Here is a 26,752-nt window from a genome sequence, read left to right on the forward strand (position 1 = left end):
CACATCGCCGGTAAAGATCTTTATAGACACAATAGCAGCCTTCGTAGGTGGTTTCGTCCCATTCGCACATGATTGTGTTGGTATTTGGGTGGTTAAGAACTGAATGTGGGTGTACGCTGTTAGAACATGTGGAGCATGCGGCTCGTTCGGAATCGCTTACGAAATGTGAAATGGTATGAACGGTGGACAGAATGAACCTTAGTTGCTTAGTTCGTAAAGTAAATTGGGATTGAGCTGTGCGGACGTGGGTGCTGAGAGTGGTTTGAGGTATCTTGCTGTGCTGTAACGGTGATGTGTGTGATCTGGATAAGATGTATAGCTTGGTATATGATGGAGGTTCTGGGGTTATGCGAAAGGCGGGAAGCAGACTGCTTTTATACAGTATGCGTTGTTTGGAGTAGCGGTTTCCATTCTCGTAGTTGAACGAAGATGTTGAATGAGTCCCTCATCACGAGTACTATGGCCGTCTGCTCTTCGACCAGGGTTGGTATGTTCTTCATGCCATATTTCAACAAACATCTTGCTTGATAAGATCAAGCGGATGCTTCCATGATCAATCATGTAAATGTAAACATACATGCCATCGGACACAACCGATTGAATCATAACATATCCTCTTAGACACTCTTCAGACCCCAACGAAATACCCCTCTCTCTCCCTCTCCCTCCCCAATACTACCCAAAAGCCGGAGCCAGCGCATACCCCACAACCAACTCCTCGCCCTGCCTAAAGCAGCTCCACAGATTCCCGACACCCTCATCCAACGCAGGACTAAACACATTACCCACATAGCAAAACACGCTCTCGTGCTCTTTCACACCCAGTCTCTTGCGCAGAAAACGTACTATTGTTGCGAAAGACTGGTTGGTGGAGAGCTTGAAGATGCGTTGGGTTAGGTGGGGGGCTGAGCCTATGGGTTGGAGACGTATTGTGACTGTGAGGTGGGGTTAGGTGGTGGTGTGGGAGAGGAGGGGAGGTGGAATGGAATGGGATGGTGTGGATGGGGGATGTAAAGTGTTTTCGTTGTTGATGGGTTGAAAGATGGGTAGATGAAAGCGGATGGAAATACCTTTCTGAACAGCGAGGTTTCCTGCTCCTTCCAACGCTTTCGAGGCGTCTTTGGGTAGGTTGGTCAACACAACTGAGGCTGCCATGGTGAGAGGCGCTTCTGTAGTGTCATCTTCTTCCGGCATCCTTTCTCTTGGTGATTCGGACATGGCCACGGTTGATGTGTATTAATCCGAAGCGAAAAGTCAAGTGTGGGTATAGCAGCTATTTCGAGGCGATACTCGAATGATGAAGAGAATGAAGAAGAACTTATTTAGTAAAAGTGAAAGTTTGTGGGTTGGCGTTCGTTGAGGTAAGAGCGATGGTCACGATGGAAGATGTAAACGTCGGCCTAGCCAATCAGCACCCCACTACCCCAACATCACTCCTCTAATACTCAAGACTATCATTCAACGATATCATCTTTCGCATTGATATCTAGTGTTTTCTACATATCTGATACGATAATGATATATAACATAGCCTCCAGTATGGCGTCGTCCGCGTTCGTCGCCAAGTAACCTCTCCAGTATGACAATGTTCTACAAACCTCCATAGTAGTACCAACCAACCCTCGTTTACTGAAGACACACGCGTGCACACCACCAGCCAGCCGGTTTGCAAAGCGCAACAACCAGCAAAGATGACCCGAAGGTCATGACGCAATAGCTATATACAAAGGGGATGCATGCATCGTTAAGCCGCCAGGGATCAGTGATCATGGGCCTATACAGGGTAAGGAAATGGAGCAAGTCAAGCTATGTCGCCAATAAGGGGAAAGGTAGAAGCTGCGCCTCGAAAATGCTTTGGAAACGGGTATTCGCTCGCAGAGTAATGCCATGCGCCCGGGGGCGAGAAGTGAACAACAGGTGCGATAGGAAATTATGTCGTGGGTATTAGTGAGGTCGTGCATTACGCCGTAAGGAATGCAATGTGTGGCCGTGTAGTCTGCATGAGCCGCAAGGCTCATCGACGATCAAGTTGGGCGAGTAGCTGGTCAAGCTCAACCCAGTTGTCCGTGGTGACTGCGAACTTGCGGTGCTTGCGCGAGACGACGTGCTGTATGTTGTCAGTATATCATTTGTAGAACCATCTTCGTAGTGCGTACCTCGTCAAAGTCATTGAATTTCTCCCTGCAGTTCTCGCAGTAACCTGGCTTCAGCTCCTTCTCAGCAGTCTTGCGCCTGCGGAGGGCTGCTGCTTTACGAGCTTGTCTTTCTTCGTCTCCATCATCGTGTGTGTGACCCATGTTCTCCTGGGCCTTGCGCTTCGCCGCGCGCATGGGTTGAGAATGCTCATAGCTGAGCGCAGCCCTGACATCGTTTGTAACGGACGAATGGCCACTATTCGTATTCGCCGACGGTACGCTGTTCTTCTCGAGGACCTTTCGTTTCAGCTGGTTGACTTCCTTGCTGTTTCCAGCACGAGGGGCAGCAGCGGTCGAGGAGATCATTTGCGAGCGAATAGCGGACGTGATGTTTGATTGGTGTAGACCAGACGCGACCGGCTCACCAGCGATGAAACGGGGCATGGCTCGGATGCTAGCCTGAGCACTGCCAAACATGGGTGGTGGGCCGTCTGCTGTGTTGCATCGCTTGGGAGGAAGGGCCTTTGGAGGATCTAACGGTTTCGCATCTCCATCCTGTTCTTCTTTGACGATGGCAGCAGGAGCGCTGGGACGCCTTGCCAGGTTGTTGTTCTCTCCCAAAGCATTCTTCTCTTCCATAGCCGAAGCAGCACGCGTCCGTGGCGCCTGTGCAGCCTGCCTTCGGCGTGCTTCCTGCTCTTCCTGCTGTCGGCGACCGAAATGGGGATCCTCCACGAACGGGCACTTGCCGTTACCGGAGGCACGGAACTGCGGCCATTTGCCCTTCTCTTTCTCAACCTTCTGGTATTCTCGGATCATGACCGGTCGGGTGACCTCGTCCATATCGTGCACGTAGACGTAGTATCCACGGAGCGGAATCATGTCCTGCGAGGCCATGACGTAGTCGCGGTCCAACTTCTCATTTTGTAGCAGCCTTTGCAAATCGGCGGGACGGCCCTTGTGCTGCGTAGCCACCGCCTGACGTGTCGAGTGGGTAGACGCGTCCTCCCCAGTCTCCTTGTTGAACATGGTATCCACCATACGCTGCAACTTCTCGACGGACCATATCTTCATACCCAAGCTCTTAGCCTTGTACAGGATATCACCACGGTCGGACTTCTCGAGGGCGGCATCGAAGATGGACTTCTTGTTCTCCAGCTGGGCCGGGTTGACGGTGCCTTTGTGGGAGGATGAACTGCCATCGAGGTCGGCGGGAATGGAACGCGTCGTGATGACATGGGTGACTTCCCGAGAGAAGAACTTGACTTCTCGCTGGTGACTGTTAGCACGACGGATGTAGGGAAAGGGTATGCCAGACGTACGGAACCTAGGACGCGTGCCCTGTTCAAAAGTTTGTCTTTCTGGGGTTCTGAGACGCTGTCAAAGTAGAAGGCAAACTGGGGAAACAGCTTGCGGTAGTGACGCTGCCATTGTCGAATCGTTTCTAGGTCGTGAGATGCACGCTGTGCGGCCTGCTTTGACGGGGCCTTGGTCTCTCTTGCTGCTTCCAGCTTGCGAGTCAAAGCCGTGGGCTGGGCCCCACTCCGACGAATAAGGCCGTGACGGCGAGCTTCAGCATCATCGACCTCGATGAGCTGTTTTTTGGGTGGTGGCTGGCCATAGGGGACATCGCGTTGCTCGCTGGCGTGGGAGCGTTGGCGCTTTCCTCCTATGGCAGTCGCGCGTAACGGGGAGTTGGTAGCGTTTTGCAGGTTGGCGAGGGGGACGCGCCGGTTCGACATGACTGAAGGAACCTGGGGCGACGGAGGGACAGCCACTGCTGCCATACGTAGGATAGCGGCTGAGGGTGCTTCGAGGTGTAATAGATGGGCGTGGTGGGAGGGGCACGTGTGCGTGTAGCTCACGACGCGACGGTACAGGCACGTCGAGGTTTTCTAGCAACGCGTAGCAGCCATGTCGATGCGAGGGAGCTTCAGAGACCGAGGGAGATGTTGACGACACAGCAATTGAGCGAAGGTGAAGCGCGTTGCAGACGTCTATCTGCTTTCATCGACCAAGGAAAGAGTGTCTTTGTTTGGTCCGGAGGCTGGGTACAGTATGATGCAGGCTAGAGCGACTGTGGTTAGCCTGAAAATCTCGCGCGAACCATCCACAACATCATTTGCCTAGACAACGACCTGGGCAAACAATACACCCTTGCCGACAACACCGTCAGTGCGCCCTGCACGACATCTCGCGTCTGCGAATCTCCCACCGTATTGCTGGCTCACGATTCAGCGTATCAGGGGAAGATTTGCAGCTTCTGCATGCGGCGCGCCTTTGCTGCTTGCACTGACGCCGACCCCACTTCTCCTGTCTCCTGTCCTGGGAGTAATTCGACGGCGAGCGCTGCACCATTAGGCCCGTCTCATTTCGCGTCCTTAGGCCAACACTGGCTGGTGGAAAGCTCCCGCGTCTTCCATTTCCATGGGACCGTGACAGCTTCAAACTTATCAAGGGTCTGGATGATGGAGGCTTTTGTGGGTAGCCGGAAGTGTCACCCACCTTGGCCGCGACTTTGTTCTATGGGCCGCAAAACACCGGAAGCGTCAGGAACAGTGCATACGGAAATAGACAAAACACACACATACAAAGACGTCATGTCGGTGATGTACGTTCTGGGTGCTGCCATGTATTCAACAGGTATTGGCAAGACGCAGGTTTTCAGCAGAGTATGCTTTGAGATGACATGGATTCTGCATATACGGTCGTAGTTGGTCCTGAACACAGTAGGTCCGCTGTTGTACATACGTTTCTGCACGCTTCTTCTAAGTCTTTCAATACGTTCTCACACTCTCCTTCGTTCTCGTGGCTATCAAATTCTCGATCTCCAGCGCTGGCTCGTCTGGAGCTTTGCTACCTTGCCACCCTTTACCATATCCCGTCGATGTTACTTCATCTCCTGTTACTTTCATTATCGTATAGAATATGTGGAAGCCAGAACTTTGCGAATATAAACAAGTGTGGTATCAGACTTGTACATCAAGATCATGATCGTAACACCAGGTCGTCCATCATTCCTCCACGTCTTGCTCAGTGAAAGGTTCACGCATACGGATGGTGACCTGATCATTCACTTTGACTTGCGCCAAACGCAAACAGAGACCGCCTATAAATTCTCTGGATTGCGTGTTTCTCGCACCTCCACTCTCCTAACTCGACTATATACCGGATCGTAATCATGACCGATTCCTATCGTCCGCCGTACAATTCCGACCGACAATGGACACCAGCGTCTGCACCTTCTGAGGCTGCGCTCAACTACGACGACGCGGATGTGAACCGTATTCCGATCAATCCTCGCCGTTCCAACGCCGCAGTTCCAGCTCAATCATCACGGCTATGGAATGAAGACCTGAACTCCCTCATGCACCGCACTATCCGCGCCTACGATCTCGTGGTGAACTACGACCGCGATTCTCACGGCGGTACCCGCTGGCCACGCGAGGACATCGCCCGCATTCGAGACGTCGGCGCTTATCTTCATGGCGACGTCCGCGATCTGAAGCACTGGAGTGAAGTGGTAGCAAAGGAGGGTGAACAAGATGCCTACACTATGGACAAGATCCGCGATGACGTCGAGAACCTGCGGGAATACTGCGAGCAGATTCAAGCCATCATCAGGGATACCGAACGTGTTCCTCTGCGCCAACGTATGACACGAGACGATGGAGTGCAAGCTGGCCAGAATATGGATGATGGTCATGGTTTTGGTGGTGGTAAGAACATCTTCCCTGGAGGTGGCGCCCTAGGTACTGACTTCTCGCTGCCTCCAGACACCAACCAGCTCGTCGAGAGCACTCAAGAAGGCGAGGATATTGACGTCGAGATGAGTACCGACCTGGAGGAGAAGCCTGAAGTGGTCGATCCGACACTTAACCCACGACAGGCAGACTGGGCAACTACACCTTCAACGCGATTTGCTTGGTGAACGGGCGGACGTATTTGTACCTAGGTAGCCTTCCCAGGAGAGCATTTTTTGCAACAGATACTGTAGAACGAGTGCTAGACTATTTCACGTAGCACGTCGGCGTCGTGTGACGAAGAAAAGATATCCAGATGTTCCAACACGTTTTCCACGTTCCAGCTGATTGGTGCTCGGTGCTCGGCTATCTCAGGACCCCTGCCCAACGGCCTGCACCTGTGGTGTGAGCGACTCAACGCTTTCACATGCTTGCAACTCACAACTCTCGAAAATAGCACGGATTCGGAATAATGCCGTCTGCGCCAAACAAGGATAGCCGCTATGCGGCGGCTGTCGCAGCTGTAGGCTTATCTCGCATATTTTCTTCATCTTCGATCTCGACCCATTTCCATTCGGCTGCTTCCTATTCGTGTGCGCTCGCGGAAGAGTCTGGGTGAAGCCGCCGCTGGGATCTACGACCGCACAGCTTGGTGGAAACGCCCGGGAGATAAGCCGAAAGTATGCTGAAGGTTGAACGCGCTGATATCTGCACGTCGACTCTTGACACGCCGTCTCTAATGGAAGGGGAGGAGACCAGCTTCCGGCCCAGTATGCTCTACAGCGTCCTGCCCACCGTCGTTTCGAACCATCTTCCGACGATACCTTCTCTCAGACAATCTCTCAACGACGTACGAAACCGTGGAACACATAGCAAATCAGCCTCAGTCGACGAACTACCACAGCCCGAGACGCCTCCTCCCGGCTATACGTCGATACCCCCGAGTGGCTCGGTCACACCGCTCAGACTGTCAGTTGCGTTGGGCGAGGCAGACGTCGAGTTCGTGGACGATGGACTTGACAGACCTGGCTCTTCAGGAAGCGCACTTCCACAGCCACATGGTGCTCATGAGGGTGGCTGTGGCATCAGATGGAAGTATGCTACTTTAGGTATGGAATGTCGCTCGCGAATGTGGACATTGCATGCTCATACTTTACAGGAACAAGCCTCATGGCTCAAGCATCTCGAGAATCAAGCGAATCGATCAGTAGCCCCGACGAGACATCCGCGACGCTGACCCGACAACTCTACATACACGGCATAACGTACCTACTGCGAGGGCTACCAACGAAGCTCACCCCAGAAGAGACATTGAGCATACAGGCGGCCCTTCCACAAGACGTAGTCGACACAACAAACGACGCGAATACGCACGCGTTACTTCCAGTCTCGCAACGCAGCCCTAGTACTCAAAGGGCGCCTCCACGAGACCCCACGATCCTGCACCGTCTGACTGCCACCCTCGTCCTCCAGTGCTTCATCCTCATACAGTTCCTTCTACCGTACATTAAGCTATTCCTATCACACACCTACCAGTTCGAGAGGAAGCATCAGATCACCAAACGGCTCGTCAATACAGGCGTCGCGACTGTCGATGATATCGGACGGAAGACGCTGCGACTGTCGCAAACCGTGTGCCAGATGAATGATGGCATGGTAGGGCAGGCGATCAACGAGATGACCATTTGGTGGGTTCGAGGTGTCACCGGAGGCGTTCAACAGGGTCTCGCGGAGGGATTACAAGCTATGAGGATAGCGGAGAGCCAGCGGGGTGAGGAGAGTATGGGGCGGATCAACTGAGTATTTGGACTGCATTAGCTATGGCGTTAGGCATCTGCATAACTTGATAGACTGACGAATTAATGATATGCATCGACTGTTCCGTCCGAGCTGCTGGACCCTGATCATGTTCTACACGTGATCTGCCGCTTATCGTTATCGGGCGGACTTCCTAGCGCGTTGTCGACGCACGTCCCTTGGAAAAGTGCAATGGCAAAGTTTCTAGCGGTAACATTCTAACGAGTACACGCCATTCTTTTCTCCCCATTCGCCGTTTTCCTTCAGGCGCACACGCAGAGTACTCTAGTTGCTCATTCTAATCGTTCAATATACCCTCTGTTACGAACGAGTGTGTACCATTACCCGCACATCATGTTCGGCGCAGTGAGAAGATGTCCCGCGACCCTCGCGAGGAATCTTGCCTCCATCTCTACCAGGACCCTCCGCACACCCTTCCCTAATACCTCGAGCGCCTTAAGAATACCATTACAGTCAGCGCGCCTCGGAAATGCCTCGTTCGCTGGTTTCCACAACAGTGCCGCAAAGTGGCAACAGGAGGCCCAGCAGAGTATTGAGGAAGATGGTCCCGTCACAGAGTTCCAGGACCTGGCCACACGCGGCCTTGTTCACCCCAACCTAATCAACACTATCACGAGGCAAATGAAGCTCACGACCATGACGGACGTGCAGTCCAGGACCATCAACGAGGCGCTGAGCGGGGTTGACATGTAAGAGCTTCCTTCGATTGTAACTTCAATTCGCTAACATCCGGCAGCATCGCACAAGCAAAGACCGGTACCGGTAAAACACTCGGTTTCCTCATCCCTATCATCCAACGAATTATCGCGAACGACCCCCAGCTCGGCGAGAAGGTCAGAGGATACAAGCGCGCCAGACCAGACGATATCCGCGGCATTGTCATTTCGCCAACCCGTGAACTGGCAGAGCAGATCGCTGTCGAGGCGAAGAAAGTGGTCGCCGGCACGGGCATCATCGTGCAGGTTGCTGTCGGAGGCACACAGAAGAGGGCTATGCTTCAAAAGACTCAGCGCGAGGGGTGCCATCTCATGATTGCTACTCCCGGACGACTGATGGACATCCTCTCAGATCCTTACTCCGGTATCAAGGCACCAAAGCTCAGAGCATTGGTCATGGACGAGGCGGATCGCCTCATGGACGACGGTTTCCAGAAGGAGATTGAAGAGATCAAGAACTTCCTTCCCGACCCAGCCGAGGTCGAACGCCAGAACCTCATGTTCTCCGCTACTATTCCCCGCGATGTCGTCAACCTAGTTCGCCAGATCATGCGTCCCGGCTTCCACTTCGCCAAGTGCGTCGATGAGAACGAGGAGCCAACACACCAGCGTATCCCGCAAAGACTCGTTCACCTGAACGGTTTCGAGAACGTCATGCCCACACTTTACGATCTGATCCTCCAGTCACAACAGAAGGCACAGGCTGGTGAAACCCGACCCTTCAAGGCCATCGTCTACTTCAACAGCACCGCTGAGGTAACTCTCGCAGCATCAGTTTTCTATAAGCTCAACGGCGGCTTCAAGCGCAACACCCCTCTTTCTGGCACCAGATGCTACGAGATCCACGCCAAGCTCACTCAACAGCAACGTTCAAGGGCTGCAGATGACTTCCGTCTCGCAAAGTCCGGCATTCTCTTCTCCTCGGATGTAACAGCCCGTGGAATGGACTTCCCTGAAGTCACCCATGTTATCCAGATTGGTCTCCCCCGTGAGCGCGACTCCTACATTCATCGTCTCGGTCGTACTGGACGTGCCGGCAAGGAGGGTGAGGGCTGGTTGCTCATCTCACCCTTCGAGAAGCAAGAAGTCCGCCGTCGTCTTCGCGACCTGCCTCTTGTCGACGCCACCGATATGCTCGAGACTGCCACCGTTGACATGAGCGAACCGGCCGAGCTCCCTGAGAACGTCGCAAAGATTCTCTCTGATACCGTCGAGGCACACAAGAAGGTCTACCCCGACCAACTCGACGCCGCATTCCGTGGTCTGTTCGGAAGCTACCAGTGGTACGGTGACAAGCAGGGTCTGCTAGAAGGTGCGAACCGTCTGGCTGAGTTTGGCTGGGGCATGCCATCCCCACCCCCACCACCTGCTAGCCTCTTCTCCGGAGGCCGCGGACGTGGCGGCGGTGGCCGTGGAGGCTTTGGTGGAGGACGTGGCGGCGGCGGTGGCTTTGGTGGCCGAAGCGGAGGCTTTGGCGGTGACCGTGGCGGCCGCAGTGGAGGTTTCGGAGGCGATCGTGAAGGCCGCAGCGGCGGCTTTGGAGGTGACCGAGGTGGTCGACCTGGAGGATTTGGTGGTGACCGTGAAGGCCGGAGCGGAGGCTTCGGTGGTGACAGGAGAGGAGGCGGCGGTGACCGCAGAGGAGGAGGTGGTGGTGGCTTTGGCGGCGACAGGAGAGGAGGCGGAGGCTTCGGTGGTGGTGACAGGCGTGGAGGCGGTGGTGGCTTCGGTGGTGACCGACCAAGGAGAGAGGCCCGCGAGTTCTAAACAGCTCACCAAGCTGTTGGAAGGAACTCCCGCCTCTTTCTCCTCCCCGCCCGCTCACGTCGTTGAGATGTAGGTCTGTCACACCTTCCGTCTCGCCATTTTTCTTCTCTTCTTTCTTGTACTATATACCTGTATACCCCCCACAGCAAGCTTGGAAACGAGGGATGATGACGGATATGTCGTTGTATCGATACACACTGGTTGCATTGGGCGGCGTTTACAGGATCATGTCCCGCTCCAAAAATCTGCAGCAGCGCATGTTGTTGTCGCCGCAGCGACTCTTTTTTTGGGTTCTGGTCGGTAACGAAACGTATAAACAATCTCCATTCATACTTCTGGAGTTGGCTGTTCATGTAAAGGTAGTTAGTTGGTTTAGGTTGAAGGAAAAGTTCTAGTTATCTGAGAAGATAGTGTTTTGGGTTGATGTATGTGTGAAGGAGGTGATGTGGGTATGTTGTTGATAGTGTTTCTTTTTAAGGCATGCTGGGTATTTGATGGAGGTAGTAATAACTCTTATGTCAAATACTTGAAGGACTACCGAGGTATGCTATTAGATTGTCGAATCCAAAGCTACATGTGCAACACCTTCCTCTGTAAACCATCTGGATATCCTCTCAGTCTCCGTTGTAGTCACAACACTTGCGCGCGTCAGCAATGCAAGATGCTCTCCAGTGCAAAGTCGGCCCGGAAAACTGCACACATACCACGACAGACCCCGAGAATTTAAGCCATGAGTGAGCTAACTAAATTCCGTTCTTTCTCCCCCACCAATTTCCCATCCATTGGTCAGGCAACACTGCCCCCTAAGTCTTCAACCCCAAAATTAATATATCCAATAATCTCAAAAATACCGAACGATTGCACCTTGCATGGCCACACAGAATCGAAGCACAATGTGCGACAGGCATGTACATGGCGTGTGCCCACACAGGTGTGATAATCACTAAGATTACCACACCTTTGCGGCCACACGCTTTATGCAGACCTTTCGCGCATTGTGCTTGTGATTAAAATTTGTTATGCTCATTGCTATCGTTTTTTGTCATAGTTTTTGGGTGTTTTAGCTGCTGTTTGTTGGTAGTGAGTGGAAAGAAACCCTAGGTTCGGTTCGAGATGGGGGATGGTGGGTCTTTTTGGGATATGACGGCATGGGTTAGGGGGTAGGTTTTTTTGTAGGGTGTATGCGATGGGATGTAGAGGCGGGCATTTCACTCACTGGGTGTGAAGGTAAATAGATCGCTGGATTGTGATGGAGTGTCCAACGGTCGTGTCATTTTGTTATTCATCAAGATGGTAGTGCTCGTGCGTGAGTAAGTAGAAGAATGTTGGTGTACGCAAATTGTATTTCAGGCAAAATGCATCTATCCTCTACAGTGTGCAGAACAACGCTTCGTCTCTTACATGGCTCTAAAGAAGGGGACATGACCACCAACAAGACCAGGTAACGCATTATCAACACACCGCACTACAACAAATCCGACTTCTCCTTCTCCTCATCAACCACCGTTCTAAACTCCTCAAATGCCTTCTTATCCATAGGATACGTGTGTTCCGTCGCGGGATACTCCCTACTCTTGACCTCATCCCTGTACTGTGATATCGCCCGATGCGCCTCCTCCCACACATTCCCATACTGCTTGACAAACTTGGGCAAGAACCGTCCAGGTGGGAAGTTTCCTAGCATATCAACCTGTACGAGCACCTGGCCTGAACAGCCATTTCCTGCTCCAATACCAATAGTGGGTATACGCAGTTCTCTGGTTACCACAGCAGCGACTTCAGCGGGCACGGCTTCGAGGACGACAGCAAAAGCGCCTGCTTCCTGAACGGCGAGCGCATCGTCAAGGAGTTTCAAGGCAGAGTATGTGGATTTGCCTTGCACGCGGAAGCCGCCTAGAGCGTTTTGGCGCTGAGGTGTAAGGCCGATGTGCGCGAGGACGGGGATGCCAGCAGACGTTATCTTGGCTATTGTAGGAGCCATTTCCTTGCCGCCTTCCAGTTTGACAGACTTGACGCGCCCAATCTTGATCATGCGGATGGCGGATTCGAGGGCTTGGGCAGGGGAGATCTCGTAGGTTCCCATGGGGAGGTCGCCGACCTGGGGGGTTTGTTAGTGGGACTGACAGGTGTTGTATGAGAGAGTGAGAACGTACTGTGAAAGCGCCTTTGGTTGCGCGCGCAACGGATTTGCAGTGGAGTAGCATCTCTTCCATCAGTACTTCGCTGGTGTCTTCCATGCCTAGTGCTACCATGGCTAGACTGTCTCCGACGAGTATCATGTCCATGCCGGCGTGGTCGGCGACGTGGGCGCTGGGAAAGTCGTGCGCGGTTATCATGGTGATGGGCTCGTTCTTGCGATATAGACTCTGCAGCGTGTTCAGAGTGACGGGTTTACGCGCATTTGCTGGCGCAGAGCCCAGTGGAGAATGTGAACTCCATCGGATATATGCGGAAGGCAATATGGTTCGCGATATCGATGACAGCGGCGAGTATGCACGTGGAGTTGTTTGAATATGTCGCGAAGACGTTCGCAGCACGTTCATGAGGGCACGCGACATGGCGGCAGAGTCGCAGGTGTAGTTGTGGTGGGTATTTTGGGCAGTAGAAAATTTGTCAGAGCCCCTGAGGACGGTGTGGAGGTTTGTTCGTAAGCCATGGTCCTAGGGCGGGATAGGTGTTGCTTTTAAGCAACATGTGCAGAGAGCTGCGCTGAAGATTGCATACCTAACCTTGGAGTTTTGGAAGAACCGAGGGTCAGCCTGCGCCCAGACGCCAGGGGTCTGGATGTGCCCTGATTGTCTTCGGCGAGTCGATTACCTGGTACACCCCGCCTTTTGATTATGACTATGTGTATTGTAGCGTGTCCGTCCCATCTGCCTTTGTTTCTCTCTGACTTCAGCGTTGTGCTTCGAGTTGCAGAGGGCGTCGTTCGGACCGGCGGTGAAGGCCCCAGGCGAGGATCTCGGGGAAGCTGCGGCATTGCTCCTCAGTGATTGGACGTCGGTTCCAGCACCCTCAGTCTCTGTATGCATTGAATTTATACTATCTTCAGCTGTGCGGTCGGCGTAAGCTTCGAACAAATCTTTGTTGATTCAGACGGAATTGAAGATTTCTTCGTTCCATCTACGCTGAAGTGTCAAGTCAGATCAGGGAAGCGGTAGCCATCGGGAACCAGCCAGTCTGCATTTGGTAAGAAACGTCCCGCTTCATGCACGGCGAGTATATCTCAGTCTTTCTGCTGTTCTTGTGCATCACCGTAGATCATTTCAGGGCGTTTTGTTATACTTGGTAGTTTCAAGTGCTGGGTTTGGATGGCTACGCGTGGCACACGGTGACGTAGCCTTTGGGGTCATCTGCACAGCTTGCGAATCGACACCTGGGCATGTAAGCACCTGGGTAGAGTCAGTGATAGTAGAAGTAGATATTCATGATGACTGGAGGGCGGTGCTGTTATGTATGCATGAGGCAGAGATACGCGGTCGCGCCGTGGTCTCGGCGATGACTTGCCCGGCGAGACGTGCGCAAGCGTGACATGCCGGTATCGAGCTCGTGATCGCGACTACCGCGACCATCACTCCCGCCTCACTGTTCCTGCCCTTTGACACGTCCGACCCCAAAGACGCGACAACAACACACATTCACCGATCGACATCTTTACCAGGGTTCAAACAACCACAATCTGCCAACAAAGCACACACCAGCTGCCAACGAACGCGCCCCTCATCCGCTATCGATAGCCCCGCCGCCTACCTCACGAGAGCTCTCACTGCGAGCTGCGCACTGCCGTATACAACCTAAAGACGAGCGGAAGACTAGGGAAGAGCAAAGTCCTTTACAGGTCGCATTATCAGGAACGCCAATATGAGTTCGCCAAAGAGACGTATTGAGACGGATGTATGTGGAGACCTTCACCCCGGTGGTTGCTGAGCAAAGGACAAGAGCTAACCGAGGCCTCTTTCCAACTATACAGGTCATGAAGTATGCTGCGCATGGTTCCGGTTGTAAGACAGAGTGCTAACACGCCATCAGGATGTATGTCGACCAGTTTACCGCCTTCTTCGCGCCTCGCGCCTGGCAACGCTAGTGAACCCTGATAGCTGATACAAGGCAGGCTCATGAGCGACTACGAGGTGACCCTGGTCAACGACAATAGTGAGTAACATGACACCCATCCCTATCGGATACACAGCTAACACCCCGTAGTGTCAGTCCTTCCTACCATCCGAATCCGCATTCGCCGAAACGAGGCTGACACACCACAGGCAGGAGTTCTACGTTAGGTTTAAGGGCCCAGTAGAAAGTATGTTGTGCATGCGCCTTGCGTATCATAACGTGCTAACGAAGGACAGCGCCATTCGAGGGCGGACTCTGGAAGATTCATGTCGAGTTGCCCGATCAGTATCCGTATAAGAGCCCTAGCATTGGCTTCGTAAACAGGATATTCCACCCCAATATCGACGAACTGTACGTGCTATTCACTTGTTTTAGTATTTCAGAGAACATCTGCTTACTCAATAGCTCTGGATCTGTCTGCCTCGACGTCATCAACCAGACATGGTCACCAATGTACGACATGATCAACATCTTCGAGGTATTCCTTCCTCAGCTCCTGCGATACCCGAACCCGACCGATCCTCTGAACGGCGAGGCCGCAGCCCTCCTTATGCGCGAACCTAAGAGCTACGAGGCCAAGGTGAAGGGTATGTATACAAGGGTGAGTCGTGTGAGCCAGGCTAATGTGCATCTAGAATATGTCCAGAAGTACGCCAACAAGGACACTGCCGAAGACTCCGACAAAGACGATGGCGATGACGACGAGATGAGCTCTGTCGGCAGCTACGAGTCAGGCGATGAAGATGAAGCGGCGGGCAATATGGAAGACATCTGAGGCAACCCTTCTTCGGGTGCTATCAGTCTCCTTTGTATTGTCCACGACCTTTCTTCTTCACTATACATCCATGGCTGGACGTTCACGGCGCTGATCTGGCGCATATAAAGGCTACATTGCTACATATTCCCCTGGCATGTGGCTGCTTTACGGTTTGGTTCTGGGATTGGATCTCTCTGTCGGCGTTTGTGTCTTGCTTTTGAATTCCATAGTAGGCTTGTGACTAGGATCATTTCCTTCGTCACTCTTGTGTAGGATTGGTCGGGTGACCTTTTCGATCTTATAAGTTAAGGCCGATGTTAGAGGTACTGTATGCTATTACCTGACATTTTCTCTCACTACTCGCTTTGCTCAACTCTCATATCAGTCGTTGTCTCATGTCTTTTATTCTTCCCTACAACTCTATGAAATCACACTCTCTACTTGTTCTTGCTGTTTCCGTCAATTCGTACAGCACATGCAATAAGTATCGCACTCACCAGCCGTACCTGTCACATGAACGGATGTCTGCATGTGGGATAGTTCCTATATATTGCCACGACCTCCATTCTCTTTATTGGCTATTACACTCCCTTCCTACCGTACCTCAGGAAATGTAGAAACCATCTGGATGTCCGCAGGCACCTCACCGCTCCACGCTACTAGCCAACCGCCACTGCTCACGGTGAAGGCGAATCACGTCCACATCAAGCCCTACCGCTTTCTTCCCCGCTCCTCGTCTTCTTCACCTCAAAACACTTTTCGCTATGCGGGGGTGCAAAGTTCTCGTCGCCCGGCCCGAGCGCGTCCGCGTCCGTTTGTATATAAACACCCAATCGAGCCATCACAACAACACCTCGACGCGAACAACAATTTTCCACAGCGCACAACACGTTTACTGCGAGCATCAGTTATATACCAGGTCAGAGTACGGAGTTCCCCTTGCATACCCGGGATCTTCGTGGTTTGGAAGCTAAATTGATAGAGCGACAGGCGAGGTCAAGATGGTGTCTCACAACGAGGCAGCCAGTCGCCACGACAAGCGTGCTAGGGAACGTCCGGCACTCAACACCAACACCGGTACTGGTTTCACCAACATCGGGGCTCCAACTAACTCCAGGCGCTCCACTGGGTATCTTGGTCGGAATGGCCGTCATGCTGACAGCAGCCGACGCAATTCGGCTCCGGGCACTGGTCTCCCTACTGCACCTCACCTGCAGAATGATCGTGGTACCGCAAATTATCAGGGTCTCAACTATCATGGTAACCCAAACGCATCCTGTGTTCTACTGCTACTAGCTGCTGACACCAGTACCGGTGCCGTCCGCAACGAGGCCAGCCCTGAGCCTGACGACAACGCGTTCACTACGCCCACCAACCGTCGCATGGCCAAGTCCAGTCCCACTGGCTCGCCTCTCTCGTTCAGTGGCTCGCGCCTGACGCGCCTTCTCCCCGACTCACAGCGCACGCCTTCTCCTATGACACCCCTTGGCCGCGAGCCACCCGCTGCCATGACCATGTCTGCAAGCCCGATTCGCATGTTCAATCGCCCTAAGGGCAAGGGCAAATCGGTCGAAGAGCAGTACGTCTTGCCCAGTCCTCCCGGCTCCAACATCACGGTCCCCAAGCGAGACAGTTCCAGGAAGCGCTCGAACAAGTGGGCCGTCGACAGCGCTGACGACGATGCCGCCAAGCGCAAGCTCTCAAACCCGAACGCGATCGCTGTCGTCACTGGTCGAAAGATCTACAAACCTCGCCAGAAGCCTGTCTCCGAGCGCCCCATCCTCAGGATGCGCGGCGACAGGGAGCAGAGGTACCTGTGAAGAGCTAATCCAAGGGGAAAGGATGACGGGAGTCTCCACTGGACAAGAGCTGTGTGCTGGATCGCTGTTTGCTGGTTTCCGAGATGCGACGCGATCGATCCACAGTAAGTTTTTCTTCCTCACATGTCTTTCTTCAGCGTTCTGCCAGTCATTTTTCTACGCATGCGCTTTTCTTCGCTTTGTTCAGTTCTATTCTGGGAGGTGAGCGGGAGTCGGTTGTGTGTGCTGGTTATGGCGATGGTGGAATGTGGATCAGTTCTGTTGCTTGTGAGTTGCGCTTCTCTTCGGTCGAACGGACAGGATACGAGGATGTTGATGACGGATTATGGGTCTGGATCTGGGTCTCGTGCTTGGATCCTTTACGACTTTTATGACGGCGTTACGGATGGAGGACTGAGATGGATGATACCCTTTGCCTTTTACTGGAGGAGCTCTGGTGGATTTCCTAGGTTCGGATATGAGAGGTTCGGTCATACGTAGGCTACTTCTTGTAGCGATCTACTTGAGCCGAGGGCTCTGAGTAGTATCAATCGAGACTTGAATCTCAAAGTTCTTCATTGATTTGATGACTGTGAGAATGACTGACTGTTCCAAAGCTGATACAACCAACTCGGAAAGCAAGTAACGCCTTACATGAGCCGCTCGGAAAAGACTAGGCTGCGGATCGAGTTTAATGCGCATACTCTTCTCTATGGAGAGCGCCTTCCCTACACCAGCTGCCAAGCCACTAATCCTCGCTTTAACATCGCAACTTCCGCTTTCTGGTTTCCTATCTCCTTCACTCATCTCAAAAAGCGATACCCAGTATTCCCGAAGCGATGCAAGGCCCACAGCAAGGCTCACAGCGTCGCGCCCATCACCACGGCTGTGCCATGCATTCAATTCACGATTCGGCGGATGAAGCACGCCCAACACCTCCATGCCGTACCCCCACACATCCTTCGATAGACAATAACGCCTATCAGACGCAATAACCTCTCTTATACCCGGTGTGGTGAGTCTGCCTCAAGTGCGCAGGCAGAGAGGCGAGGTCGTTACCCCGCCTGCCCTGCATGCGAAGGCCAAAGTGGTGAGTGCCATTGGCCGCTGGTTGGCAGAGTCGTGCATGCTCAATAAAGCCATCAGTTCACCGGTCAATATGCACGTTCGGAATGGTTCTGTCGATTTCCTTCTCCTTCTATGTTGCCGACTGCTTCCTGCACATTAAAAGAGACAGTGTTGCATTCGAACACAGTCGTAGATCGCAAAGGTTCCTGGATTCATCACGCTCATTCTCACTTCTATATCTTTATGCTTGAGATACTGATACCAACACCTCATCATAAATTTGTTACCATACCGCGATGGTGGATCCTTTCAGCACCGCGGCAGCAGCAGTTGCTCTATGCCCAATCGTCATCGGAATTGCGCGAGAACTCCGTGGCGCCTATAAGAAAATTACGTATGCACGACAAGAGCTCGAAGAACTGGTGAACGAGATGGACATCTTTACCGATCTATACACTGAGTTTCTCAAAGTTTGCTCAACAAGGAAGAAACACAGAAGAAGTCTGTCCTCGGCCAAGCGAAAGTTGGTCTCCTGGACCAAACATGCCATCGCAGACTTCAAAACATTAGCGTACAAAGTGGATGCCCTATCGCGGGATCCTGTCTATAAGCACAGCATTATTGATACTGGTCTTGCTAAGTTTAAGTGGTACTTTAACACCAAGCATCTGGTCTTTCTACGCGCATCCCTGAGCATTGCAAGACAAAGCATGGTCGGCTTCACGAACATCTGCGCTATCGAATTACTAGACGAGCAACTGGCTCACCTCAAATCCGTTTTGACAGCTCAGCAAAGGGAAGATATCTTCTATGATTACGGTATGACTGTGGAGCAGCGTATACAGGTATTGCAAAGCTCAAGGTAAGCGGGTTCTCATACATGCGGTCAAGCGAGGCTTGATCAACGCAGGGATACATACGAACTCAAACAGAATGAACTACCAAATCGCCTCGATGAAGCAGAAAAAAAGGTTAGCGAATATGCCAAGCAGAAGAATACACATGATGTCATCAAGCAGAAGCGACGGGTACAGGACTTCTCACAGTCAGTAGAGCGATACGTCGAACGCGTTCTTCCTATGGATGATGCTGGCAACAGGCCACCTCGTCCACCTCGGCGTCCCAGGGAAAGTCCCATGTCGCAACGTCACGATTCATCACTGACTTCTCAGTCTACCACAACCACCCAGACGCAATCCACGCAGCCTTCATATCAAGAAGCGCCAGTAGCAGAATCCCCTCCCACTTCGCCTGAACCTGCAGAAGAAGACCCACGCATAAAAGAGTATGAGGAAGCAATAGACATGGTACTGGAACAATGTCACAGATGGAAAAAAATCCGCAAGGATGTTGGAGCTCACATCATCTCAATTCCACCTACCCCCACAGAGGCAGCGTCCCGAACAAGTCTGGTGGTTCCGCCTGTCGTACCTCCACCGCCCCCAAAACCCGAGAGAAAGAGAAGTGGAAGACGGGCGTCTTCCTGTCCACAGGCAAATCGAACACGGCTAAGCAGTCAAAGTCCAATGCCACATAGACGCTCTCCAGCCGAACAAGATATCAATACTGCGGAGGATGCCAACACAAGAACTCATATCAATCCCATCATACATGAGGAGGCTGGAGACGCCTCACAGGATGGAAGGTCTGAAGAAGAAGACCCAATAGAACAACAGATTAGAAACGCGGGACCGAGTATATGGCAAGCTACTGGTGCGTTTGAGGGTAAGATACCAAGGGGTCTGTCTAGACGGCGGCAGAGGAGTCAGTCACCTCAGGATTTTTGGTAGCAAAGTGCAGCAGATGACATATACTCTTGCACATGCGAGAAACCATTCATCGTGCAACTGTACTTTGCTTGGGATGAGATAACGAGACGAGCAAGGAACTATTCTTTTCAGGTATCAAGTGTTCGATGATGTATCCAATTCTTCATGTTCAGACTGATCCATTGACCGTACAACCAGTTCTGTAAGCTTCCAACTCCCCAGCAATATACACGAACTCATATCCTTATCCTTCCAGCGAGACCAACTCGAACCCAAAGAGAGGGTGAGTCGAGGTCTCAAACCGAAAGGACTGAAACACGAATGCCGAGCCAGATGCCGAGCGACTGCTAGTCTACAAGGAGAGCCGCAATGTCAACGAGAGAAGAAGAGGAGTAACCAAGAAGGAAAGAGAGAAAGGAAAGAATCCAACCGCCACCCGCATACTCAAAACAGAGAAGAAAGAAACGCCCATACCCAATGCCCGATACCAATGCAATCCCCAACCCAATCAACCCATATCCAAAAGAAACACCCTAATGTACCACCCGCCCTATTTTCTTTCAAACAGAATACTCAAAGTCAACCCTTCCGTGTCTCTCACACACAACAAACTCAATGCACACTAGCCCTCCACCCCTCCAGCGCATTAAAACTAACATCCCCCTCCATACTCTCCTCCCCAAACCCTTCCCAAGGAAGCTCATGCGTCTCATCACCACTCTCCTCCGCCCCGTGATCCTGTTGCGCCGCACTACGCCTCAACTCCACACTCTCATCCTCATCCTCATCGACAAAGCTGCGAATCGTAACTTTTTTCGCCTTCTTCTTTCCACCAGTAGGCACCGATTTCTCCGTGTTACCGTCCTCTTGCTCTTGTTCAGACTGTTGAACAAGGACTTCTTGTGTGAGGTCGTCGAATTCCGCTTCGGTTAACTCATCAGCTTTTTGGCCTTCGAGCACGTCGTGGAGGCGGTAGATCTGCATGTCGAGCCATTCGAGACGGCGGTGCAGGTCTTGGATCGAGGCGTTGAGCGCGTCGCGGCGGCGCTTACCCAGGCTGGGGTCGTGTTGCTCGAGGAGGGCGCCCTGGACGGCGAGCTCGGCCCAGAGGTGGACGCGCTCGTCTTTTAGGCCTTTGACGACGAGGGCGAGGGCTTCGCGCGGGGATTGTGCGGGACGGAGGGTTGAATCGGGTTCGTCGGCTGTGCGCGTGGATACGGAGACGAGTTTGGGGACGCGGAGGGGGCCGGTGGCTGTGGTGTAGCCTTCGCGGCGGCACACGGTGCAGTTGTCGTTGTCGTGGTCTTTGTTGATGGGTTTGCGGGATGTGGTGGTTTGGTTGGTGGAGCTGAGCTTGATGTCGGGGAGGATGAAGGCGGATGTCATCTCGGTGGGAGCGCTGCGGCGTCTGCGGCTGGTGTTGCTGAGCATGGACGCGTCGATGGCTGACTGCTTTGTTTGGGTGGCTTCGGCGTCGGCGTCCAAGTTCGACATATTGCCAGTGTCTTCCTCGAAATGAGTGTTGGTGGTGCGCTGAGTGGTGTCCTTGAGTGACGATTTGCGCACAAGAGAGGGTCGCCGTTCGCTCTTAGCAGAAGCGACTGACCTAACAGTATCCTCGCGAGTCTGGCGCTGCGATCGAACGGTATCCTCGCGGACTGGCTCCTCCGTTCTAGCAGATGAAGCACCATTGCGTTCAGCAGCTCGCTGTTCTTCCAGAGATCGTCGAAGCCTAGCAATCTCTTCTTGAGGGAAAAAGCTCAGCTCTGTCAGACTTAGGTCAGCAGGAGGCTGGACGGTCGTGGTTTGCCTCGTAGAAGTGGGGTTTCGTGAGATGCGAAGAGTTGCGCGAGGTGCAAGAGACAGATCGGTTGTCGACTCCACATCACTCTCGGCGCGAGCGTGCTTGTCCGCGGGAACAGGTGCTGACACGCTACGGGTTGAGAATCGCGAATGTCCGGTGAACGACTTCCGCGGGCTCTCTTGGTTTGGTCCTCCAGCGACCTTGCTGTTGCGGACTTCCTGCTGGACACGGTTCCTGATGCGCGTACGTGTGTCTTCGCGGCGATAGCTAGGCTTGCGTTGCAGAGTATCTTCAAAGATGTGCTCTGTATCCCGAGTTCTCGAAACAGGACCGGTGGAATCGTCAAAGTGCTGCTCGATGTCCCTAGCCTTGCGAGCATTCTCACGCTGGCGAATCTTTCGCTGTAACTCCGCCTCTTTCCTGGCCCACTCCTCATTTTCCTCATCTTGCTGAGCTTGCAGCTCGCGAAGTTCGTTTCGAAGGTTCTCATTGTCCAGACGCATGGCTTCATTGGTACGTTCCTGTGTCATATCCTCGAAGTGTCGAATGGTGTCGTCGCGTCGGCCAACCTGAGCTCGCAAGGAAGCTTCTTGTCGAGACCAGCGCTGAGCCTCCTCTTCGCGCTTTGCCTTAAACTCTGCCAATTGAGCCTTGAGCGACTCGTGGTCGGACTTCAAACGGGCATACTCAGCATGCTCTTGACGCGCTTTTCGCAGTTCCATATCCCTACGAGTCAACTGCTGGGTGTTCTCGTCCTGTTGAGCGCGTACGCGAGCCAATTCAGCATTTAAGTTGGCGTTCTCCCTCTGAGTGGCGTTTGCGGCTTGGTCGAACTGCTGACGAAGCTGAGTTGTCTCTTCGCGGTGGTGTGACTGGTCTTGCTCGAGTTGTTCGCGAAGGTTGTCAATCTCCTGGCGGAGCTGCTCGTTCTCGTGGCTCAATGCGTTCTTCTCGGTCTTAAGTTCTTCGCAGGTCTGGAACGCGACACCCAGCTGGTTCGCCATGTTGTCGCGTTCGGTGCTCAAGCGTTTCTTCTCGATTTCGAGTACGGCGAATTTGCGGTCGGCGCGATCAAGCTTGGTTCGGAGGGTTTGTACCGTCGCGTCAAGACCTGGCCGTTGTCAGTAGAATCCTATACTTCCCATATTCTGCAACAACTTACGCGTCTTCTCGACCTTCCAGCCACTCTTTCCGCCAGCATCAGAGTCCTGTGCGTTGTCGCTTCGTCGCAGCTTCTCTTGAGCTTGTGTGGTCGCTCTCAGCTCGATCAGCTCCAATTCCTGTTCATCCATCTTCTTGTCCTTCTCCTCACGGTCACGCTCCATGTCTGCAATCTTCTCCTGTAGCTGCTGGAGGGCAGCGAAGATGGCCTTCTCTTCGTCGGGTATGGGCGCACCATCAATTGGGATATGCGATGGGCGGCGACCACCGTATGGAGGAGCAGCGAAGCGTGATCTTGAGGGTGCGGTCTTGGAAAAGACTGGTGTGCCATCGTCGAAGACGCCAGAGACAAGCTCGGTGAGGTTGGGGATGTCGGGCAGAATGAAAGACTGCGCAGTCGCGTTCTGTGCTGTGGCCGGCCTGGAGCGAGATGCAGCTTTTGATTGCGGAGGGTCGACGTTGCCGTCAGTTTGGAGGGAAGTCTGTCGGCTCCTGTTGCCCCAGCGCGTGTTCTTGGCCGAGTCCATGGTCAGTGTTGGTGGCCGGTGCTCCATGAACGATGACTCGTCTTCCGAGAGCTTCGCGTGCAGCTGTGCGAGAGAAGTACGCTTGCGGTCTTCCTTTGTAGAGAGGGCGGGGGAGTTGCGCTTGCTTGCAGGACGCGGCGATGCAGTATCAAGGTCGTTGCGTGAGGCGCGTCGGATTGCCGCGTCGCGTCGAAGGCTACCAGTCTCTGCTTGGTATGACTTGCGCGACCGGTTGGTGGGGGGTGTGATGTCGTAAAGGCTGTTAAACTGAGAGCTCATCTTGCTGGGAGTACCGCGGTTGCTGCGGTTACCTCGCGCCTGTTCGACAGCCATGCTTTCCTCGTCTGATATACTGTGGTCAAAGTCGCCGAACTCCTTGTTTACCATGGATGTATCCGGCTGGACCTGCTGGGAGCGGAACGGTGCCCAAGTGTTCATCTTCTTGGCTGTTGACCGAATGTGCGGGTATGCTGGGAGTGTGTTTGTGTCTTCGCCAATGTTGTGTTGTGTGGACATGAGAATGTCCGGGTCGTCAAAGAACTGAGACGTGTTGGTGCCGAAGCCCGAGCGCTGCGTGGGATTCGAGTCACTCGGTGGTGGTGATGGCGAGGTGATATTCCTGGGGCTGTGGCTGAGGCTGCGTGATAGTTCTCGAATAGCGCGCGCTTTCCCGTCACTTGTGGGAGGAGACGACTGCATGTCGAAATTGTGAGGCTGCGGCGGGCAGCTTGTGGAGGGTCGCGTCGCGTGGTAAACACGTGAATAGGGTATGAGAAAGATACTTCGTAAAGGCTGCTGAAGTTATATCATTACCTCCAAGAATAATTCCAGCCCAAGTATGATGGGGTGTCTTGGGGCGCGTTGTAGTGGAAAGTGCGATGAGTGTTAAAGACGAAGCGGGTCAGCGTGTTTACTCCAAAACAAAGCTAACGAACCCTGGCCCCACCCAGCCACCGACGCCCGTCACAACGTGCGCGGCGCGTCGAACAACTCGAATTGAAAGGCACTGCACCCAACTGCTATGTTCAGAAGATTGTTATGATGATTTCGTTACTTTGTGTCAGTGCTATAGAGGTATCATAAATCAGATCTGTCACAACCATACTCCGTTCCCAAACATCCGTTACATGCCATCCCATGCAACACTTCGACCTGCGCAAAGTCGATTCCATCTCCACAGAACACCCACCACCATCATGTGTGCCAGCAGAAGTATCACTGAGCGTCCCAACCCACCCAAGTCGACTGGTCTCCCCCTGATGGATATACCCGCATGCAAAAAGTCGAGTGATGCTATGCACAACAACGGGTACAGGACGCGTGGATCCGCCGCAAACGGCTGACAAGGCGACAGCAAACTATAAGCCTTTGCGCAGAACAGCAAAGTCTTGGTAGTGCTGATGACAGCGGGATTTCTTGACAGTCTGTACAACTTTGATGATGCACTCGCAGGTGGCGGCGGAGGGAGCATGAGACGCTGTGGTGATGGCGTTCTCCCTCCAGAAGGGGGCGGCGGAAACTCCAATTTTCTCCGCAAGATCACCGCCCCGTCCTCAGAAGACTGCCTCCTCATCGGCTGCGGACGTGGCGGACTAGGCGAGCGGTCCATGACAGTTGCGCTGAGATGCGATCGACCTGGCCGTGTGTAGTTGATCGAAGTACGCTTTTTGTTACCTTGGTTAGGTGACGGGCTGGGCGTGTCGGCTCGCGATATGCGAGGACTAAACTCGTCTAGACCCGACGGGCCTGCATATGCGTTGTACTCGTCGAATACCAGTGGTGATTTCAGGACATTCAGGATTTCCTCTGCACCTGGGCGTTCATCGGGGTTGATGGCGAGGAGCGTCTTCAGCGATCTGTATAGCTTTTCAGGCAAGTCTGATCGAACCCGCTGTTCGTCGTCGATACCAGCCCAAGTCGAGATCTCTGCCCTCAGCTGATCTAGGTCCTCGTTGTCCTCATCGATACCGTCCGCGTTTCGGTATGGCAGTCGTGCAAAACACATGAAGTAGACGATCATACCGAGCGAAAAGATGTCAGACTTGGTTGTGAAGTTGCCAAAAGCACCTCCAGGTCGCTCTTGACGAAGCACTTCGGGGGCGCAGTACGAGATGGTTCCAGTTGCTCCTGTCGAATTTCTCGCTGTATTCGCGGACTGCACTTCGCCGAAATCGCTGACTAGGACTTTGATCTTGCGGCCAGTACGATGGAGCAAGCAGTTGCTAGGCTTCAGGTCTCGATGTATGTAGCCGTTGGCATGAAGGTGACTTAAGCCGGATGTGATGTCCTTGAAGAAGGATATGATCTCTTCAAAGTGCATGCGACGCGGCCCATGCACGTCTTCCGGGTCTTCTAACTGGCCCTTGGATCTCCTCCTGAGTCGCTCTTTCATCTGCTCCTTGGTGACAGACGTCTTCATTGAGTCTAGGATATAATCGTGGAGATCGCCGGCGTTGCAGTACTGTTGCAGTATGAATGCGCATGGTACGCTTGGACCGAAACTGGATATCTGGTAGTCCTCCAGCCATACATGCCGGTATGACACCAGGTTCTCGTGCGACAGGGTCTGCAGTAGTTGCACCTCGATTAAGACCTTCTCCAGCCATTCGTGATCGTCGCCGACTGGCACGCGCTTGCATGCGAACTTGCCCAGGTGCACGCCGTCCAGGATATGCTGCACCAGCAACACCACACCCTTGCCTCCTCTGCCCAGCTCCCGCTCTTCTATGAAGAAGTCCTTGAAGTAGTTGGGACTGAAGGCTCTGGCAGATATACCCTGGCTTCTGGCTGGCTGGATCGGTGTGCTTCCCACAAACTCAGAGCCTTCTGGCGGTTCGAAGCTGCCCATGCGCAAAGGGGCAGGCGCCAGTTGTTTGTGTGGTGAAGATGGTCGCGATCCTTCTGTTGATCCTGGCTGACTCCGGCGCAGCATTTGGAAGTATGCGGGATTGACGAAGCCATTTTCGGTGGGTATGCCAGGCGCAGTATGTTCCTCCGCGTCGCTGTCGTGTTCGTCATGGGGTGATGGTTCGCGGTAGGATCGGTGACAGTATGGACATGACGTAGAGCCGATATCAGTCGCGTGGGAGGCATCGCGGAGGGAGAGCTGTTTCGAGCGCTGGTCGTAGACGACAACAGCAGAACCATGACGCCTGTGAAGTTCGTTAGCACTATGTCATTGTTGTCGCATGGTATATCCTCATAGGAACCTACAGCACAATCTCCCGCGACTCAGCTGGGGCGTAGGGAATCAGCGACATGTTTTGGTGCGACTTGCGCCCGTCGGCCCTGTCGTAGGGGTGTCGGCTTGGGAAGGGCGCGCAACGTCTTAGACAGCGGTCTACAGCGTGTCGCCCACGTAAACAATCGAGCTGACGTAACTGCCTTCAATATGGAAAATGTGAATGTGATATGTGCGGTCGTACCACCTCGTGCGGTGCGGGGAAGCTACAAAGGCCGGTATAGGCAGGGACCTTAGTCGATTGCCCACAGCGGATAGCAGAAGGGGTATCGAACGGCCTCGCGACTGTCTTGTAGAAGTGGCATGACCGTGTTCCTCAGGTAGCGCTGACTGT

General features: G+C 53.3%; 10 protein-coding genes across 10 annotated transcripts; 6 read left to right on the forward strand and 4 right to left on the reverse strand.

Annotated features, from left to right (window-relative positions):
• Positions 1 to 675: 675 nt before the first annotated feature.
• On the reverse strand, positions 676 to 1,218 carry ATG12 (Ubiquitin-like protein; the record flags this gene model as incomplete). Its single annotated transcript, XM_049356098.1, has 2 exons — positions 676 to 935; positions 1,071 to 1,218. The coding sequence occupies 2 exons, from the start codon at positions 1,216 to 1,218 to the stop codon at positions 676 to 678; spliced, it is 408 nt and encodes a 135-aa protein (XP_049209552.1).
• A 796-nt stretch (positions 1,219 to 2,014) lies between these two features.
• Positions 2,015 to 3,877, reverse strand: J4E79_007232 (uncharacterized protein; the record flags this gene model as incomplete). Its single annotated transcript, XM_049356099.1, has 3 exons — positions 2,015 to 2,107; positions 2,157 to 3,407; positions 3,458 to 3,877. 3 exons carry the CDS (start codon positions 3,875 to 3,877, stop codon positions 2,015 to 2,017), a joined length of 1,764 nt encoding a protein of 587 aa, XP_049209553.1.
• A 1,439-nt stretch (positions 3,878 to 5,316) lies between these two features.
• On the forward strand, positions 5,317 to 6,066 carry J4E79_007233 (uncharacterized protein; the record flags this gene model as incomplete). The annotated part of the gene is made up of 2 exons (XM_049356100.1): positions 5,317 to 5,887; positions 5,912 to 6,066. The coding sequence occupies 2 exons, from the start codon at positions 5,317 to 5,319 to the stop codon at positions 6,064 to 6,066; spliced, it is 726 nt and encodes a 241-aa protein (XP_049209554.1).
• Positions 6,067 to 6,650: 584 nt separating this feature from the next.
• J4E79_007234 (uncharacterized protein) lies at positions 6,651 to 7,678 on the forward strand (the record flags this gene model as incomplete). The annotated part of the gene is made up of 2 exons (XM_049356101.1): positions 6,651 to 6,987; positions 7,038 to 7,678. The coding sequence occupies 2 exons, from the start codon at positions 6,651 to 6,653 to the stop codon at positions 7,676 to 7,678; spliced, it is 978 nt and encodes a 325-aa protein (XP_049209555.1).
• A 351-nt stretch (positions 7,679 to 8,029) lies between these two features.
• On the forward strand, positions 8,030 to 10,179 carry J4E79_007235 (uncharacterized protein; the record flags this gene model as incomplete). The annotated part of the gene is made up of 2 exons (XM_049356102.1): positions 8,030 to 8,385; positions 8,433 to 10,179. 2 exons carry the CDS (start codon positions 8,030 to 8,032, stop codon positions 10,177 to 10,179), a joined length of 2,103 nt encoding a protein of 700 aa, XP_049209556.1.
• A 1,465-nt stretch (positions 10,180 to 11,644) lies between these two features.
• J4E79_007236 (uncharacterized protein) lies at positions 11,645 to 12,737 on the reverse strand (the record flags this gene model as incomplete). The annotated part of the gene is made up of 2 exons (XM_049356103.1): positions 11,645 to 12,277; positions 12,333 to 12,737. The coding sequence occupies 2 exons, from the start codon at positions 12,735 to 12,737 to the stop codon at positions 11,645 to 11,647; spliced, it is 1,038 nt and encodes a 345-aa protein (XP_049209557.1).
• A 1,557-nt stretch (positions 12,738 to 14,294) lies between these two features.
• UBC8 (Ubiquitin-conjugating enzyme E2 8) lies at positions 14,295 to 15,067 on the forward strand (the record flags this gene model as incomplete). Its single annotated transcript, XM_049356104.1, has 4 exons — positions 14,295 to 14,331; positions 14,529 to 14,643; positions 14,698 to 14,879; positions 14,928 to 15,067. 4 exons carry the CDS (start codon positions 14,295 to 14,297, stop codon positions 15,065 to 15,067), a joined length of 474 nt encoding a protein of 157 aa, XP_049209558.1.
• Positions 15,068 to 16,431: 1,364 nt separating this feature from the next.
• J4E79_007238 (uncharacterized protein) lies at positions 16,432 to 16,869 on the forward strand (the record flags this gene model as incomplete). Its single annotated transcript, XM_049356105.1, has 1 exon — positions 16,432 to 16,869. One exon carries the CDS (start codon positions 16,432 to 16,434, stop codon positions 16,867 to 16,869), a length of 438 nt encoding a protein of 145 aa, XP_049209559.1.
• Positions 16,870 to 18,212: 1,343 nt separating this feature from the next.
• Positions 18,213 to 19,453, forward strand: J4E79_007239 (uncharacterized protein; the record flags this gene model as incomplete). The annotated part of the gene is made up of 3 exons (XM_049356106.1): positions 18,213 to 18,778; positions 18,827 to 19,023; positions 19,308 to 19,453. 3 exons carry the CDS (start codon positions 18,213 to 18,215, stop codon positions 19,451 to 19,453), a joined length of 909 nt encoding a protein of 302 aa, XP_049209560.1.
• An 844-nt stretch (positions 19,454 to 20,297) lies between these two features.
• On the reverse strand, positions 20,298 to 26,437 carry J4E79_007240 (uncharacterized protein; the record flags this gene model as incomplete). The annotated part of the gene is made up of 4 exons (XM_049356107.1): positions 20,298 to 22,600; positions 22,652 to 23,747; positions 24,367 to 26,329; positions 26,391 to 26,437. 4 exons carry the CDS (start codon positions 26,435 to 26,437, stop codon positions 20,298 to 20,300), a joined length of 5,409 nt encoding a protein of 1,802 aa, XP_049209561.1.
• Between the last annotated feature and the right edge of the window lie 315 nt (positions 26,438 to 26,752).

Source organism: Alternaria viburni (genome assembly GCF_023758015.1).
Source record: "Alternaria viburni strain BMP 2772 chromosome Unknown scaffold_15, whole genome shotgun sequence".
NCBI lineage: Eukaryota > Fungi > Ascomycota > Dothideomycetes > Pleosporales > Pleosporaceae > Alternaria > Alternaria viburni.